We start from the raw sequence: 16,130 nt of genomic DNA, 5'->3' as shown, positions 1-16,130 counted from the left end.
GGAGAAGGATTACTCATAAGTGAAAAACATTCAAGACAGTTGTCACTGTTTCAAAGAGTGGATGTCCCAGCAAGATCACCCCAAGGTCAGACAGTACAATGCTCCAAGAAGTCATAAAGAACCCAAGAGCTACATCTGAGACTCAACAGGCTTTAATTGGCATGTTAAGTGTTAAAGTTCAGAACAGCGCAATGAGAAAAAGCCTGAACTAATATGGCTTCTTTGGAAAGGTCATCTTCCGTCTAAAAAGAACAAAGCAGCATGGCCCAGGTTTACAAAGTTGTATTTGAACAAACTTCTGTAACAATATCCTGACAGACTAAAATGGTGATGTTTGGTCATAATGCGCAGCAGCATGTTTGGAGAAAACCAAACACAGCATATCAGCACCAACATCTTATGGTACCTGTTAAGTACAATGATGCAGGGGAGATATTTTGGGCTTGTTCTGCAGAGTCAAATGTGAGGCCATCTGGCCGAGAGCTAGAGCTTGGATGAAATTGAACAAAATCATATCATGCCACAGGACAATGATTCCATGCCTCTACAACACAGCTTCTAAAAAGGAAAATAAGAAAGGGGTTGCAATGATCCAGTTAAAGTCTGGACCTCAACTTGATTAAAATGCTTTGAAGGGACTTTAACAGAGCTTTGCATAAATAAATGCTGCAAGCCTCAATGAAGCAATGTTGTAAAGAAGAGTGGTCCAAAATTCCTCTATAACAATCTTACACTGATAACATCATACAGAAAACAATTACTTTGAGTTATTGCTGCTAAAGGTGGTTCTACAAGCTATTATATCGTGGGGCGTACTTATTTTTTCACAAACTGCATCTATATTTGACTTAGCTTTGATTAAACATGAAGTGACACGGTGCAATATGTTATGATATTGTTGATCTGTGTGTGTGCCACAGAATGATTCAAGATGGGGTTTTTTAATGGTGGTACATTTTTTGCCAACAGAAAAACAAATTGTTAATGTTGCTATATGTTCTCACAGAGTAGTTCAACTGATCTATATCTGGCTCAGTGCAAAAGAGGGATTTTTTCCCCCGAGTTGTTTGTAACTGTTCTTGAAATTCATCTCTTGTTCTGTATCACATCCTTCTTCCTTTTCTGTCTGATGGTTTGTATTGTAATCAACAAGCAGGATCTAAGGCTCTTACGATGGATTAGAGTAAAGAGAAGACACAGCAGCTGTCTAAAACTACCAGTTCTGTCACATTTACTTGCATGGTTTTAATTAGTTGCACAGTGCAGGCACTGTGACACCCACTCTTGTGTAGTTGCACAAACACAGGCACAGAAGTTTGTGCAGATACTAACTGAGTCACGGTCATGCATATTCCATCAAACTATTTTCTCTATCCACCCAACCACGTGAGCATGCTACCAAAGTCATGCACACAGTTTGCACTGCATCTACTGCACATTATGGGTCTCAAACTGATTTTTAAACGGTGTCAGAAGTGACTTATTGCTACAGGCAGTGCTGCAAACTTTGATATCCAAATCTTTCTAAGCCAAAGAGTATCCTATAATGAAATGTCAGAGTTGTAAAAGCACACTTTGATAGCAGTCACTGATGACCTGTCATGAATATTTATAAAAAAAATGAATTCAAAATCAGTGATTTAATAGCTTAGTGTACAGGTACCTTAACAGTATACCATGCAGCAGTAAACCACTTTTGTTGAATAAAATCTTGACTGGCGTGTCAAGGTTTTTAAAAAGAAAAAAGATTGATGAAGAAAACAGCATGAGTTCAAACGAAACACTTTTAATAAAGGAAATACAGGCTTCGATATCTGAAAAGTGTTCTAATTGCACATATCCCCAGGTGAAGGAGGAAAAATCAGGAGCGAGTAGAGGACAGGCTTGCGTACTGATTATCCCTCAGAGGTGCAAATGAAGTGGGTTTCATCACCGTTCAAGGAACGATTGGATCATGACTTGTTAGAAGTCAGGGTTCATCCTCTCCTCTGGTTGCTCTGCTTTCTCACCTCAGACAGTTTCTTCCACTTATCTATCTATCTATCTATCTATCTATCTATCTATCTATCTATCTATCTATCTATCTATCTATCTATCTATCTATCTATCTATCTATCTATCTATCTATCTATCTATCTATCTATCTATCTATCTATCTATCTATCTATCTATCTATCTATCTATCTATCTATCTATCTATCTATCTATCTATCTATCTATCTATCCTTCCTTTAGTGAGAGCAGACACAGTAATGGGTGAAAAGTCATTTTGTGGCTGCAGCTCAGAGACTGAAGGGTTGGAGGGATTTGGTTCAGGATGACATGCCCCCATCGCTATTCATGAGAGGAGAGACGGATCTCGAAACCCCACAGCAACTGCATGTTTGACATAACTCCACAGGGTCTCTCATCTTTTTTTCTTCTCATCTTGCTCTGCTGTTTAGCTTTCTTCATTTGCTATATCAAAGACCCTCTGGATGACTGGTGCGTGTGTGCGGCCAGGTCCAGGTGTGTGTTCAAGTGAGCATCGAGTGTGGCGTTCATGGGGATGGGGGTGGATGAATCTGTTGTTGTCTGGAGGCGTGTGTGTGTGTGCGTGTGTGTGTGTGTGTCAGACTGTAAACAGAGACCAAACCCTCTAATGAGACAGGGAGGGAGACGCAAATGACTGCCTAACAAGATGCATTGTCACGAACGCAGACGCATTCACACAAATGTTCGGAAGCACGTTTACGAGCATCAGTTTTACGACTAAGTTCATCCCATCTTCCTCCTCCTCTTTCCTCTCCAGACACGTCACAACTTGCTGGAGTAACCCTGTCCTCAGCTTCCATCTCCTCCAGTCCAGCCGGTCATCCTGCTCCATGGGTGGAATCTTGTTCCTGTCCCCTGGGATTTGAGGGTCAATTTTGTGAGAGGTGTGCGCCAGGATTCACCCGGGAAAACCCTCGCAGGGGGCCTCTCTCAACGTGTGTGCCATGCAACTGCCACCGGCACGGAACCTGTCATCCAGAAACAGGTAATGAGTGAAACGATAAATTGTATTTTGCATTTACACAACGATTTGTGAACAGGTGTTTGCTTTTCATTCAGTCCCACGTTAGATAACTTTGCAGTAGACGTTAGTTTAACTAGGTCCAGCCGAGCTCTCGTGGAAGCACAAAATAGGGGAGTACACATTCATTTTCACTGTGGTTGGGGCAACGAAAACGGGCGCAGCATCGCATTTTCTTCAGAGATACACATGTCTACTGACCACAACTTTGCACAGAAGTGGTCTGCTTGTGACAAAAACAGAAGAGATTGATTGATTTTTAAAAATATATATATTTATTGTATCAATTTTTGACAGTTGGAGGCTCATTCTGTGTTGCTGTGTGGTGCTGGGGTTTCGTGCTCCAGTCAAAAGTAGTGAACTGGCCTGATTATTTCAGAGTTGTGAATATCAGAAGCGCAACCTGCAGGATACAGTCTAATACCACCTCTTGTAATGTTGTAATGTTGTAATGCCTGTTCTATTGGAGGTGGTGGTATGATTTCCTTTTTTGAATAAAGTTTTTTTGGGGGGCATTAGTGGCCTTTATTTGAAAGAAGGTCGACAGAAAAGGGGTCACAGAGAGTGGGGAAGATGTGCAGTAAAGATACCTAACCCGAAATGCTTATTTGAAGTTGTGGGTTTATACATGCGCAGCATTTGAGGAGTAAAGAAAAGCTGGTGTAGAACATTGTAGTTAACCAGTGGTGTTTGACTTGAAGGCCCTTCATCACTGTCCTCACGTCTCAGATATCGTGGCTACAACCATCTTTTCCTATATAGTCTCAGTAATCAAGTGATAAATCTGGAAAATATGAGGAAGGCGTAATGACTATGGCACCACTTCACTGACAACTAATCAACAACATTTCTGTTTCAGTGATTCCAGCTAAAATAGAAAAGCCTGAAAAAGCCTGAAGTATTAAATTCATAAATCAAGTGCAGAACCTTTTATTCAAAAGTGAACTCCATCAATTTCACAATACATGCCATTGTCAATGGTTATGAGGAGGGCTCCGTGGCCTGTCAAAAAAGCTGAATAATGTCCTCTGCGGACACTTGTTAAGTTTAGTGATATGTCTTAATATCACTTGAGTATTTTCAGCTGAGGCTTTGAAACTCCAAATTTGCACCAGGAAAACTGAAAAAAAAGGTTACATTTCACATCCTTTTGTCAGTTTTAACCTTCACTCAAGTAACACTGCTACCATAAAACCCACTGAAATGTTTCATCAAGCTGCATTATGGGAAGTATAGGTTTCAGAATGTGTTGGTGCCACTGCAGTTTGGGGACTAAAAGGTAGGATGTGCAACAGCTGCCTGTTTTGTCTCTGTAATCTGTTTCTTGGAGGACTCCAAACTTCGCATTATATCACTGGAGTGGTCTCATGAAAGCGAAAGTAAATCAGAACCAGCACCACTTTATGATTTCAGTGACAGTTTCTTTCCATAGGAGTTTTAGCATCTTCTTTACTCCCCTTTAAATTGCTAGTCAACACAATGGAGTAAAAATAGACACTTTCACAGACTGATTTAGAAGCCCACACTTTCATAAGCCACTGCTGATTATTACCACTCTTGCCATTGGCTTTGGTGACACACTGTGCCTGTTGTTTAATAGAACAGGTGAGAACAGGGATTTAGTTTTATAGAATATAAAGCGGATCCAGGTTGCCCGTCATGAGATAGAGCCATTCTGAAGCGAAACTTACACGAGATGAGGGATCATCAGAAGTTGTTGAGACAATTTTTTTTGTCACTGCACCTTTGAGAGAGCACGGGGAACAGAGAGAGAGGCAGTCTGTTTGACTGAAGCATTTTTCTGTGCCTTTCTAAAGCTGACAGACAGTCATCGTCGCTTCAAGGGAACGTAACTCGGTCATCTCTTAGGAGCATTGGCAAGCTATCACTCAAAGTGTACTGGATGACTGTACTCATACAGCAACAATCTCATTCCACAAAAGTAATTTCTATAATAACAGCAGAAGCCCTCGAAGTCTGAATTTAATGTATCTGACATATTTATGGTAGATAATAACAGCAACTGCAGTTTACTTTGAGATTTGCTCCCCAAATGCAGTGTCCCGTAAATGACAAAGGTAAAGCAACATCTGTTGGCTGCGTAAACAAGTCAACATCTCTGCAGTTATTTCTAAGTGCTTTTCTGGTCTCCTTTTCTCCCTGAGCCTTTTCCACACTAGCAGACTCCCAGTTTCGAACAACCCTCTCCATCTCACTTGAGCAGACAACTAGCCCATCTGATGTCCCACCCTCTATCTTTTATCTTTCCTCAATCTCACATTTCCTCTCATAGCCATCTCCCTTCCTACCCTCCAACTTAAAGTCTCAGAGATCTGACCCAGTTAAGAGATGCCTTCAGCTTTAGCTGAGAGTGTGTGTGTAATATTTGTGGCTTCATAAGACTGGGTTTTTGTGTGTCTAAGGTCCAGGAGCGAGTCTGGTATCACTGCTTGCCTGCCTCTCCCCTAATTAGACTTGTTAAGCGCCTCTTGGCTAATGATGTCTAATTTGCTTGCAGATTTCCTGTGTCTCTTATGTCTTTCCTCAATCTGGAAGTCTCCCTCCCTCTCAGAAACCACACACACATACTTTTGCTGTCTCTTGTTCACCAGACTCCCCTATAGTCAGCCTCTTGCTGTTTTCTCTTACCTTCTCACTGCACCTGCTCTCCCCATTCACCTTGACTTTGTTTTTTGCATCCTTGACTCCCCTCTGTGCAGAGAGCTCTCACGTCTCCTTGGACCATATGTGAAACCTCTTTTTTTTTTTTAAATATAAAAACTAAAAAAGTGTGTTTCCTTGATATTATCATTTTTTTCCATAAGCGCTTCGGCTCACTTTTTAAAGAGTCTTAATGTTTTCGAAAAACAGCAGTTGTCAGGGCTGTGTCATTGGATATCAAAACAACATTGTACTTCGTCAAAGGTTCTCGAAGCAGTTCATTCATGCTTCAAAATCTACTTGTTGTGACTGTAAATGTTTGATTAAAAAGAAAAAAAGAAGGTTGATTTTGGTGAAGTATGTACTTGCACCACTCAAGTTTTTTAGACATCCTTCACAACAAAGTCTGTCAATCCTGGGATTTTTTTTTTTTTTTGTAGCCATACCAATGTGTTTTGTATGCCACTGTCTGCAACCCTGAGAGCAGGTATGAACAGTAGTTGGATGGAGTTATGGCTCTGGATGTTTTTTTGTTTTTTTTTTACAATGGATTTCTTTGTCTTTGTTTTAGTTTTGACCTTTGCATTTCTTGCATTGTAGCTTTCTTTCTTGTTTTATTTCGAAACTATTATTTCATTTTGTCTGTGAGCAGACTTTCTATCAGTTTTGTTTCTATTTTTCCAGCATGTAATGGTGCAGTACATCACACCACCATCATGTAATGCAGTGTAAATGGAACGGCCCTTATTTAAGGTATTTCTACGAGATATGATTAGAAAAGGGATATATGTACAGAAATACAAATGTATTTCTGATAAAAGATAATTGTGCAAATTGTAGAAAAACAGTCTCAAAAACCATTCAATTATCGAGTGAAAGCACAAGGACACGATTGAATGCAGAAATGTCCTTTCTGTGTTACTTGAAAATACAAGTGGTGAGTACAGGACTCAAATTTGACTCCTCAGCTTGGCAGTCGTGTGTGTAGCGCCACACTCCATCCACACCAACCTCCAAGTAATGTTTTCACCTGTTAAATGAGACGCAACCGCCACTGACTGTTGACTTTTTGATGAAATGCAGTAAGACTGTGTTCCTCCATGAAGTTATTTTAAAATGCAGTAGCCTATGAAAATAAAGCAAAAACCTTCTCCACAGAGATGAATCAAGAGATTAAGTATTACTATTTGTGTGTGACCATTTTCAGTTAATAAAAAAAAAAAAAAAAAAAAGAACCAGAAACCTCAGCACACCCTCATATGTTCCCTCAGATCCTTGCCCTGACTGGTCATAGCTGTTTTGGTTGCACACTCATTAATAGGCCAGTGGTACAATGTCTTGGCTGAAGTTTACTGCTGAAAAGTCTGTTTATTTTTACATTTTATTTAGAAATTGAAAGATTTAGGAAAATTTTCAGCGATCATAATGTTCATTTTCAAGTACACACACACACACACACGTGCTTTTTAGGATGTTTTAAAATATTTACATGCCACAAGCGCCATGCAAATGATGAATGAGTATTGAATATGGAACATGGTGTCCTCTGAGTCATGGATCAAAAAGCCTTGTGTGCTGTGTCCTTTGGAGTCTTCTGTTGAAAAGCATAAGCTGCATATCAGAAAAGGAAGCCTAGTTAAAATTAGCCTTAGGTTTTCAAACGGATGATTATGGTGGCATGTCATGTTCTGACAGCCTGTTGGCTTTCTTATAAGAAAATAAAAAAGAAAAGACAGCAGGAACTCTTCATGAATCTATAAGTTCAGGTCAAGGAGAACCATCAAAGTAACTTGATGGACACACTGTTCATCATTTGTCAGCATGCAAGCGGACCAACCTGCTGTTTCTCCTATCCGAATCTTAATTGCTGTATAATTACCTAACGACTTGTATCATCATACAGGGTGTGCCCACAAACAAAACTGGGATGGAGTTTATACACCGGCTGCTGAGGGAAGCTGCAGCCAATGGTGCTTCATAATCATGATTTATTAACACTCTCTGGGTCGTGTCGGTTCTATTTGCTGTAGCGTAACACAACAGATTGGAAATGTTAATATTTGTGGTGGAATAAGCAAATTGCGATCTCCGCTGAGTTCTGGGGGTGCAAGGCTGATGAAGTCAAACATATGCCCTTCAGATTAAAAAAAAAAAAGCATTGTGTGTGTTTTCAGTTCTGAACAGACTTTCAATTTCAGCGTGGACTGGACCTGCTTTTGTGCAGCATGTACACTGCGGTAATTGCATATACCCCATCCATAAAATAGGGAACAGGCCATAATTCATAAACTCAAAGAGGGGGTTTGGAAAAGGGGGGAGAGATGATTGTAATGTATAGATAGAACAGAGACACTCAATTTTCTCTGCAGAGTGTCCTGCAGAGGCGTGCTCATTAATCACCTAAACAAATGAAACACATGATGCTCCCGACACTCTGCTGGATATTCAGTGTTAGGGTGCTATATTAAAGCTCCACTGTTTGTGACACCTCTTAATAGACCTTTGTTATACATCTACTGTATGGTGCATCACATTTAGACACCGATAACCTCTCTCGGATGGCACTGTTTCCCAAGAAGGAGAATAAAAGCTGTGGCATCCAGCTGATGTGAGTTCAAAGACTTTTTAAGGGGTGCGCCCCAAAATCCACACAAAGTCGATGTTTCAATATTTAGTGATGTTTATTCGTCAGATTTTTACATGAGCCATTTTTAGGTTGGGAAACAGACAGACAGATTTTCATTCATTTTGATGATGCATCGGGGTTGTTTGCGGAAAGTTTTCCTTGTCTAAACTTATTTCATCAAGAAAAAGGTCAAAACCTTTTCAAATCAGCAATCTTTGACAGTGTGACTGGAAGCCAAGACAGGCAGACAGAGTGCATGCATTGTTTATCTCTCTGTTTATTTTTGTGTAAAATAAGTGCGCTGGTTGAGAGGAGATAAGTATAGCGTGGCGAATAGGATCAGCAATAGAAATTATATGGAAAGATTCACTGCAGAATGACTTCATCTGTCTTTTTTTGCTCTTTCTCACTTCCTTTTCCCCTCACTGTCGCTTCTTATATCCCATCACGCTGGTACAGACCAGGCATCTTAGGGCTTAGCCTGCAACAAACACGGCCCACCAGAGAGATTAAGGACTGAATAAACCGGCGTTAGAGCCAGCTTTCCTCCACATCAGTTCTTCTGCCTCAACATTCTCTCAAAGATTTTTCTAACTAATGACCTCAGAGGGTTGAAGATGGCATTTAAGCAGGCCTTTGGGAAATGCACACCCTGACTTCCTCTTTCTAATTCCAAAGTGGCTCTTTGTTGGTGACTCACACTACTTCCGTGTAAACTTAGCATTTAAATGAGTATTGCAATGACCAGTATGTCTTGTCATTTATTCATTCGTGCTCTAATTGATGCAGTAAGGTACTCCCGGTGATGGCCTTTACGAACCAGACCTGAATTTATCTCACTGCAGAAGCCTCTGGTGGTTTAGAAACTAAGAGCAAAAAAAAAAATGAAAAAGCTTTTGTGTCCCATCCTCCTCCAACATAATTCTGTGGGCGTGACATTTAGCTATGCAAAACCACTCTGCATTATTCAAAAATTTGGCCCCACACAAATGTCAGTGAGAAACAAGCATTTGCTGTAATGAAACAGCACAAGGAACAGAAAGATATTTTTTCCATTTGGGGGTCTTGAAGCAGATGCATGTGCCGCGTCAAAGTACTTGTGTTCAACTGGAGACAGCTAAGTATGGTTGGTTTTCTTCATAGCCACAAGATTAGAGACACATTTTCTTTTTAAAAAGTGCTGAAGACACTTATTCAATAAACTGGGCAATTATCTGGTTGAAGGCAGAAGGATGAGGAGCATGGATTTACTAACATAAATAAAGATCACCTGTCTGGTTGATCTGGCTCCTTTTAATTATTAAATGACACACTTAAGCCCATCTCATGACATAAGTTCTTTAAACCCTTATGTTCATGCAATGGTAAAACTGGGCATCGCAGCTTTACACCTACCTACTTCTATTTCATGATATAATAATGCAAAATTGATCAAAAGACTGCTAACTTAAATAAGACAAATGTCAAATTTCGTAGTATTTTCCATTTAAATTATTAGGTAAGCAGGTATGGGATTTACATAGGTAAGACAAATGTAGAATGTTTTCGTTTCTGCACTGACATATTGGCACTGAATTTTAACAAGGCACACAAGACAACTTATTCTCACTTCCAATGTGGCACATAATGATGCTTGCTGTCAGTTTTCAACTCAGTCTGTGCGCCTTAAGTATAAATACAAGCAACTGCAATACTCCAGAGTGTGTAATAGCGACATTTCTCTATAGCACAAAATGTAGCAGTTTTAAAGTGAAAGTTAAAAAATTGCCAACTGAGAATTTGAATGATGCAAAATTATGTCTATATTTTGGAGAGGAATGTTTAACTCGTAACTCCGTAAAGAGGTAGAAGAGAATGGCCGGTGGCAGTAATCACCCAAAGATCAGAGCCTGAGCCTCAATGTGACCCAGTATTTTCTTGTCTGAACCAATGTTTTTGAAAGTTCATGGTTCGGGTTAGACTTTGCAACACTTAAGCGCTGCCCTATACAAAATGCCAAAGTCAGACAAGAATGGGACAACATAGAGAAGAGAGTTGGGTATCCCCTATTTCCAACCTGTAGCATATCATCACAATTCACACCAGCTTTCTTTCCTGCTAAGTAGTGTCTTGTCATATCAACTCAGTTTGTCTCTCTACTTTGTTGAGATATTTCATATTTGAGCAAGGAGGCAAAAAGTCATTTTGTATCCATCTAATGCCATGTAAGTGTCAGATAAAAGTTCTACACTTGTTGTTGATCGGTTGAATATTCAAACAAAATGGTAATGTTCAAACACATTCAGTTTGGATAGTACTTTTGCAGTTCCATTGAAAGATTTGGCAACATTTCCGGAGTATAAATTACATTAAAATCAACATTAAATCATTTATCCCATCCCTTTGTAACAAGTAGGTGAGCTTTAGTGAGACAACATGACCTACAGCTGCTGCTTTAAAGGTTCCCATCCCTGATACCCGGGGGCCGTGACTATAACAATTTAGCTGACAGCCTCTATACACAAAACAGGAATTGATGCATTTATTTTCCACAGTCGCACTATGACAAAACATATTTCCCCTGTCATCTATATTGCACACATTATATATGGGGTTGAGCACAACATACTGTCCCTCCTTTTCTCCCTCAGCAGCGCTCCTTCTCTCCTCTGCAGCCGTCCATTTAGACCTCGGTGACAAGCCACATCTGCAGCACTCGCAGCGCGTCTGTGTTAAATTAGACAACAGTGTCGCCATGAAACCATCCTGCAGCAGATTTAAGCCAGCCTCTACCCCCGAGGCCTTTGGGGGGGGCTTACAAAATATTTTTTCTCTGTCTCTTTTTTATTTCCTCCTCTCCTTCATTAAAACAGGGTTTTCCCATGCATTAGTAAATAGATTTTCTCAGCCTGAAGCTTTTTTCTGTGGCGGTCTTGAATAGCTTATGTTTAGACATCACACCCATGCTGTCATTTTGCTTATACTATACAGAAAATAAATAGAAAAAGAAGCCGTCTACCATTATAATTCAGATTTTCTTTCGTTTGTTGCCACAGGGGCAAAATGAAAAGTTGCCTGAACACTCACATAACTCGCACGGCCATGTGTTACTTTGAACCCATGTGACTTGTTTATCAAACACCCCACATGTTACCCTTCTTTCCCAGAAAGACCTCCCAAGATGGTGCAGAGTGACGTGAGATGATTTGTTCAGAAAATAAATCTGGAGACTTTAGACGCAAGACAGTGGAAACAGAAGAGAAGTCAGCTCTGATCTTTTCCTAAACAAAAACACATTTCTCCTTGGATTTTCTCTCTCATTTTGCTGTCTCCATCTGTTGTTAAAGCTATTGCAAGCCACTGCAAACAGTGATAACCACTATCTTTTCAGGAGCTCCTCTTGGCACTTTGTGTGAGAGGAACACTGAACAATGCTCAAGTATAAACCAACCCAGTCAGCTGAAAGAGTCTGGAAAAGGTTACACCTGTCTTCAGCAGTGCCTTGCATTCCTGCAACTATCACACAGTCATGTATTCCAATGTATTCCTGTCCTCAGCAAGTGGCTTCATTAATGAAGTGCATTAGCTCTGAATGTGTATGTATTCCTGTAGAGAGGCTGCGTTCAGAGGCACAATGAAGGGATGGAGTGCAGGGAGAATATTTTCTGGGAGAAAAGAGCTCTATGGGGTGTGATGTATATATGAGAATGGCTTCTCAACAGCTCCAGCCTACTTGTTTCCTATACAGAAATATTGCTTTCCCATCACAGAACAGACAAGCAGAGTTCAGGCAGAGAGCAGGGCGCTGAAGTGCAAAGCAGCACAGCTGAAAGAGGAGCAGTACGAGAGACTGAGAGCAGAATAGCGGGATTGTGTGGATTTGTCAAAGAATTCATAATGTGCAGCTCCAAAGGGAGATTCATAGAAATCCCATTTAATTACGGCTGAATGAACACTGACTGAACACTCATTGATTCATTAATGAAATTATTCTTCAGAGGCATTACAAAGTAAGGGTGATTAGCATGTCGATAAGGAATACCTTGTGAGGAGGGATCCGGCCATTCAGCGACATTTTGTGATGCATGGCGTTAGCTTTTCTGAGGAGCCGGTGGAATGATAATGGTGTCGAGGAGGCCCTCAGTGGCTCTACTGCCTCATATCACGCTCAGTCATCTTCACACTCGGTAAAGTCAGCACATTTCTGCTGCTATTAAATTTACTATGGCTCATCGGGGATTGACAGTGCACACCATCAGTGTCATTGTATGCCTTGTGAAATTCAAGAAGGATTCACTTCTTTAGGCTGGGAACAATGATTATTACTAAATTCTGTGTTTAATGACTGGCATTTCACGCTTAAAGTTACATATTGTTCACCTCGCTTGGCCAAAAATCCAATCACTTCCTTGCCAGAAGTTCACACTTCATCTGGCAAGAGGATAATTGTTGCCCTCAATGGATGTGTGATCACCTAAGCTTTCTGACTGTTATTCTATCTCATGTGTCTGATATACAGGTTATGACTTAACAGGGCTTTATTTGGCAATATGAGACACTGGTTACAATGACCTCAAAACAACAAGCAGCAATTTCTCAAGTGGTGTGAGCTGATTTAAAAATGCACAGCAAGGATCTTCTCCCTGAATCATCCCGTTGGCTAAGAGAGAGTGATGGGAAATTTTAATGAGGCCTCTGTGAAATTGCATGCCTGCAGATTATTTGCAAAGCATCAAGATCTTATTGGTGTGTTCTCTAGAAAATCAAAACTCAATTAGTTTTATCTATCCGCACCAGAGTCAGCTGAGAAACATACATTTTGTCCAATTATTCATTTAAATTGCGCACATTTAAAGTGTGTTCCTTGAGTGAAAAACAAAAACAGAAAAACACCTTGTGAAGAATACATTGATTGTTGTTTCTACTTTACAGTGTTTCTACTTTAGTGTAAAGGCCAAAATGTTGTTAATATTTGTTCTAATGACTGCTCATTAAGATTTGAAAATAAATAGTTTGTCAGCTTCTTCCCATTTACTTTTTTAACTTTTTACTAACCAAAAAAAGGTTAAGGCTTATTTCTTTTCATTGCTCTGTTAATTTATCTCACTCTGTTATTAAAGTTGAGTGCCTCATTATATTGGGATTTTTTCTCTTTTTTTTTTTTGCTGAATCATCCCAGATCTGGTTGCTCAGTTACTTTTAAGAATTTGTGGGTCTAATTGTCTCAGACTGTGACGTTCGGGCCACTGAGGGTCACTGAACTGCAGCTGGAGTATTCTCAGCCTTGCTATTTATCAGTCAAGCAGTGCACTCTCATATGAGATCGGTTTCTTCCCTTCTCTGGATATTTTCTCTGACTGTTGTCACATAATTCAGCACTGCCTGTAGCTTAATGGATTTAAAATGTAGTATGAGGACTGAAAATCTACCCTGGGAATTGAGAGTAATTCACCAGTGGTACAGTGAATATACATGTAAATCAACACAGATAAAGTCATTCAAAGCTGCAAGTTATGTCTCTTTCTTTTGGCTTTCAAAACAACAGTTGTTTTTTGGACATCACAGAATTGGTAATCTCTCCCACTTGGTGGGGGAATTGCTTCACTTCTTGAAGGTCTTTCCTGCATTTGGCTCACATATTTCCCAAAGCAATTATAGTCAGGGTGAATTTAGTTGTCTTCTGCTCTCCATGGTGGGCTGTGGGGAATGTTTTTTTTCTTCCTTTTTTTTTTTTCTAAACAATGTGAGCTGTTGTATATCTCATGGCCAGAAACGCAGCGCCCTCTGCTGCCAATGAGAGACATCTTCTCTGGAATTTCTGTGTAAAACATGTAGAAGCAGGTGCACATGTGTGATACAAATGTGTAATTGTTACTCTCCCCTTTGTGTTTCAGGTGTGTGTGAGTGCTCAGACTTCACTACCGGGATGACCTGTGAGCACTGCCAGGATGGTTACTATGGCAATGCCTTGATTGGCACGCCTGGTGATTGTCAGCCTTGCCCTTGTCCAGACCGTAGCAGCTGTGCCCAAATTGCAGAGACAGGACAGGTGTTCTGTACCAACTGCCCGGCAGGACAGACAGGTGACATGAGCTTCCAGCTATTGAAAATGAATCGAATAGACAGTAAACAAAGTAAATAATGAGCATTATGTCAGGATAGAAACAATGAGAATTATTCCACATGACAGCTTGATACTGAAAAGACCGTGGCCTCAAAGCAGCACATTTGCAGTCGCTGTCATTCCACAGCAGATTGCCACCTGTGACTCAGACATTCAACATGAGTTTTTAATTTAATTATAACTGACTGAGTTAACACCAGAATGGCCTCAGTCATTCATCAAATTCCTGCCCAACTCTTTCACCTTTCCCCATGTGTAGGGACGCGCTGTCAGATGTGTGAAGATGGTTACTATGGCGAACCCCTGGGACAGCTTGGGACAGCTCGACCATGCGTGAGATGCAACTGTAATGGCAATGTGGATTTCAACGCAGTGGGAATTTGTGACCACATCACGGGGCGGTGTTTGAAGTGCCTGAGGCACACAGAGGGGGACCACTGTGAGCGTTGCCAGCGGGGTTTCTACGGCAATGCCCTAAGCCAAACAGCTGACCAGAAGTGCAGGCGTGAGTAACTGAGAGTGGACTGAAATGGAATGATAATCTATTAATGTATCTTTATGTTGAAAATTTGTTTGGGTATGGGAGGGTTTTCCTCCCACATCACGGGGGAGGGTATGGGAGGGTTTTCCTCCCATACCCATACTCTCTTTCCTGTAAGAAAATACTGAAGTGTATTTTCTTACTCACAGAAATGTGTTGTTGCTTGTTGTTGTTTTCCTCGAAAGTGTTTGCTCTCAGAGAAACGCACAAACTTGAAACTCTCTGGCACACATCGCTTAGAATTATTAGATGTTGTGTTACACGTGGAGCAATAAAAAGGTTTTGAAAGAGAAATACAAGTCAACTCAGATTCTGAGTGTTTCAATAAATAGTAAAGCGGAGCTGTAAATGTAAAAAATTGGTGAATCAGACTTTGTTCCTGCTTTGAGAATTTCCTGGTGATATTTGTCTGTTTACAAGAGAAAAATAATGCACATTCAAAGCCATAACTTGCTTTCCCCTTATGTTGTGGAAAGCAAATGTGAAAATGAGACAAACACATGGCCAATGTTCAGATATCTAAAAAAAAACGAGTTATTGGATTGGACAAAATTCAACTAAAACTCAAATAAAGTTATAAAGGGAGACAGCGATCCAAAGAGTAATAGCTGTAATGCGTTCATCCTTTGATTTCCATATCTTTTTCTCGTACTTCAGCTCACCATGTAACCCCCAGTTGAATTTGCCTGCAGAACACCATTGCAAAGGGATCCTTGAGTTTCCCATCTGTTGTCTGTCATTTCCTCTCATTTTCCCTCCAGCGCTCAAACGAGATAAAACTAATAAGATATTCTAAATGATAAGGTGATACATGAAAATGTAAGCTGTCAACAATATAACTTTATCTTTTTTTTTAACATTATATTGCTTTATTTGTTTCATCTAGCATGCAGCTGCAGTTATGCTGGAACCTCTGGGCATGTAGATGAATGCCACCCTCAGACAGGAAATTGCAATTGTCTCAGTCATGTGACCGGACGGGATTGCAGTTACTGTGAAGTTGGCTTCTTCAACCTTCAAGCAGGCGTTGGATGTGAAAGGTAAACAGATTCCCACTGCAATTCAAAGTGTATCTACATGAAAATATATAACAACGAGGTTAAGAAAATTGAATATGTCATTAAAGATATTGTTTCCCTGCCTG

General features: G+C 40.3%; 1 protein-coding gene across 1 annotated transcript in view; it reads left to right on the top strand.

Moving 5' to 3' along the window:
- The window catches only part of lamc3 (laminin, gamma 3), a 113,094-nt gene that overhangs the window by 78,654 nt on the left and 18,310 nt on the right, over nucleotides 1-16,130 (top strand). The window contains exons 12-15 of the mRNA XM_072371917.1: nucleotides 2,792-3,019; nucleotides 14,216-14,404; nucleotides 14,705-14,950; nucleotides 15,873-16,026. Of these exons, the coding sequence (XP_072228018.1) occupies nucleotides 2,792-3,019; nucleotides 14,216-14,404; nucleotides 14,705-14,950; nucleotides 15,873-16,026 (817 nt within the window). The remainder of the gene's footprint in view (nucleotides 1-2,791; nucleotides 3,020-14,215; nucleotides 14,405-14,704; nucleotides 14,951-15,872; nucleotides 16,027-16,130) is intronic.

The sequence above is a fragment of the Leuresthes tenuis genome, unplaced genomic scaffold (genome assembly GCF_036924035.1).
Source record: "Leuresthes tenuis unplaced genomic scaffold, fLeuTen1.0.hap1 SCAF_19, whole genome shotgun sequence".
In the NCBI taxonomy this organism is placed as follows: Eukaryota; Metazoa; Chordata; class Actinopteri; order Atheriniformes; family Atherinopsidae; genus Leuresthes; species Leuresthes tenuis.
This window is presented reverse-complemented; position numbering and strand designations above follow the sequence as displayed.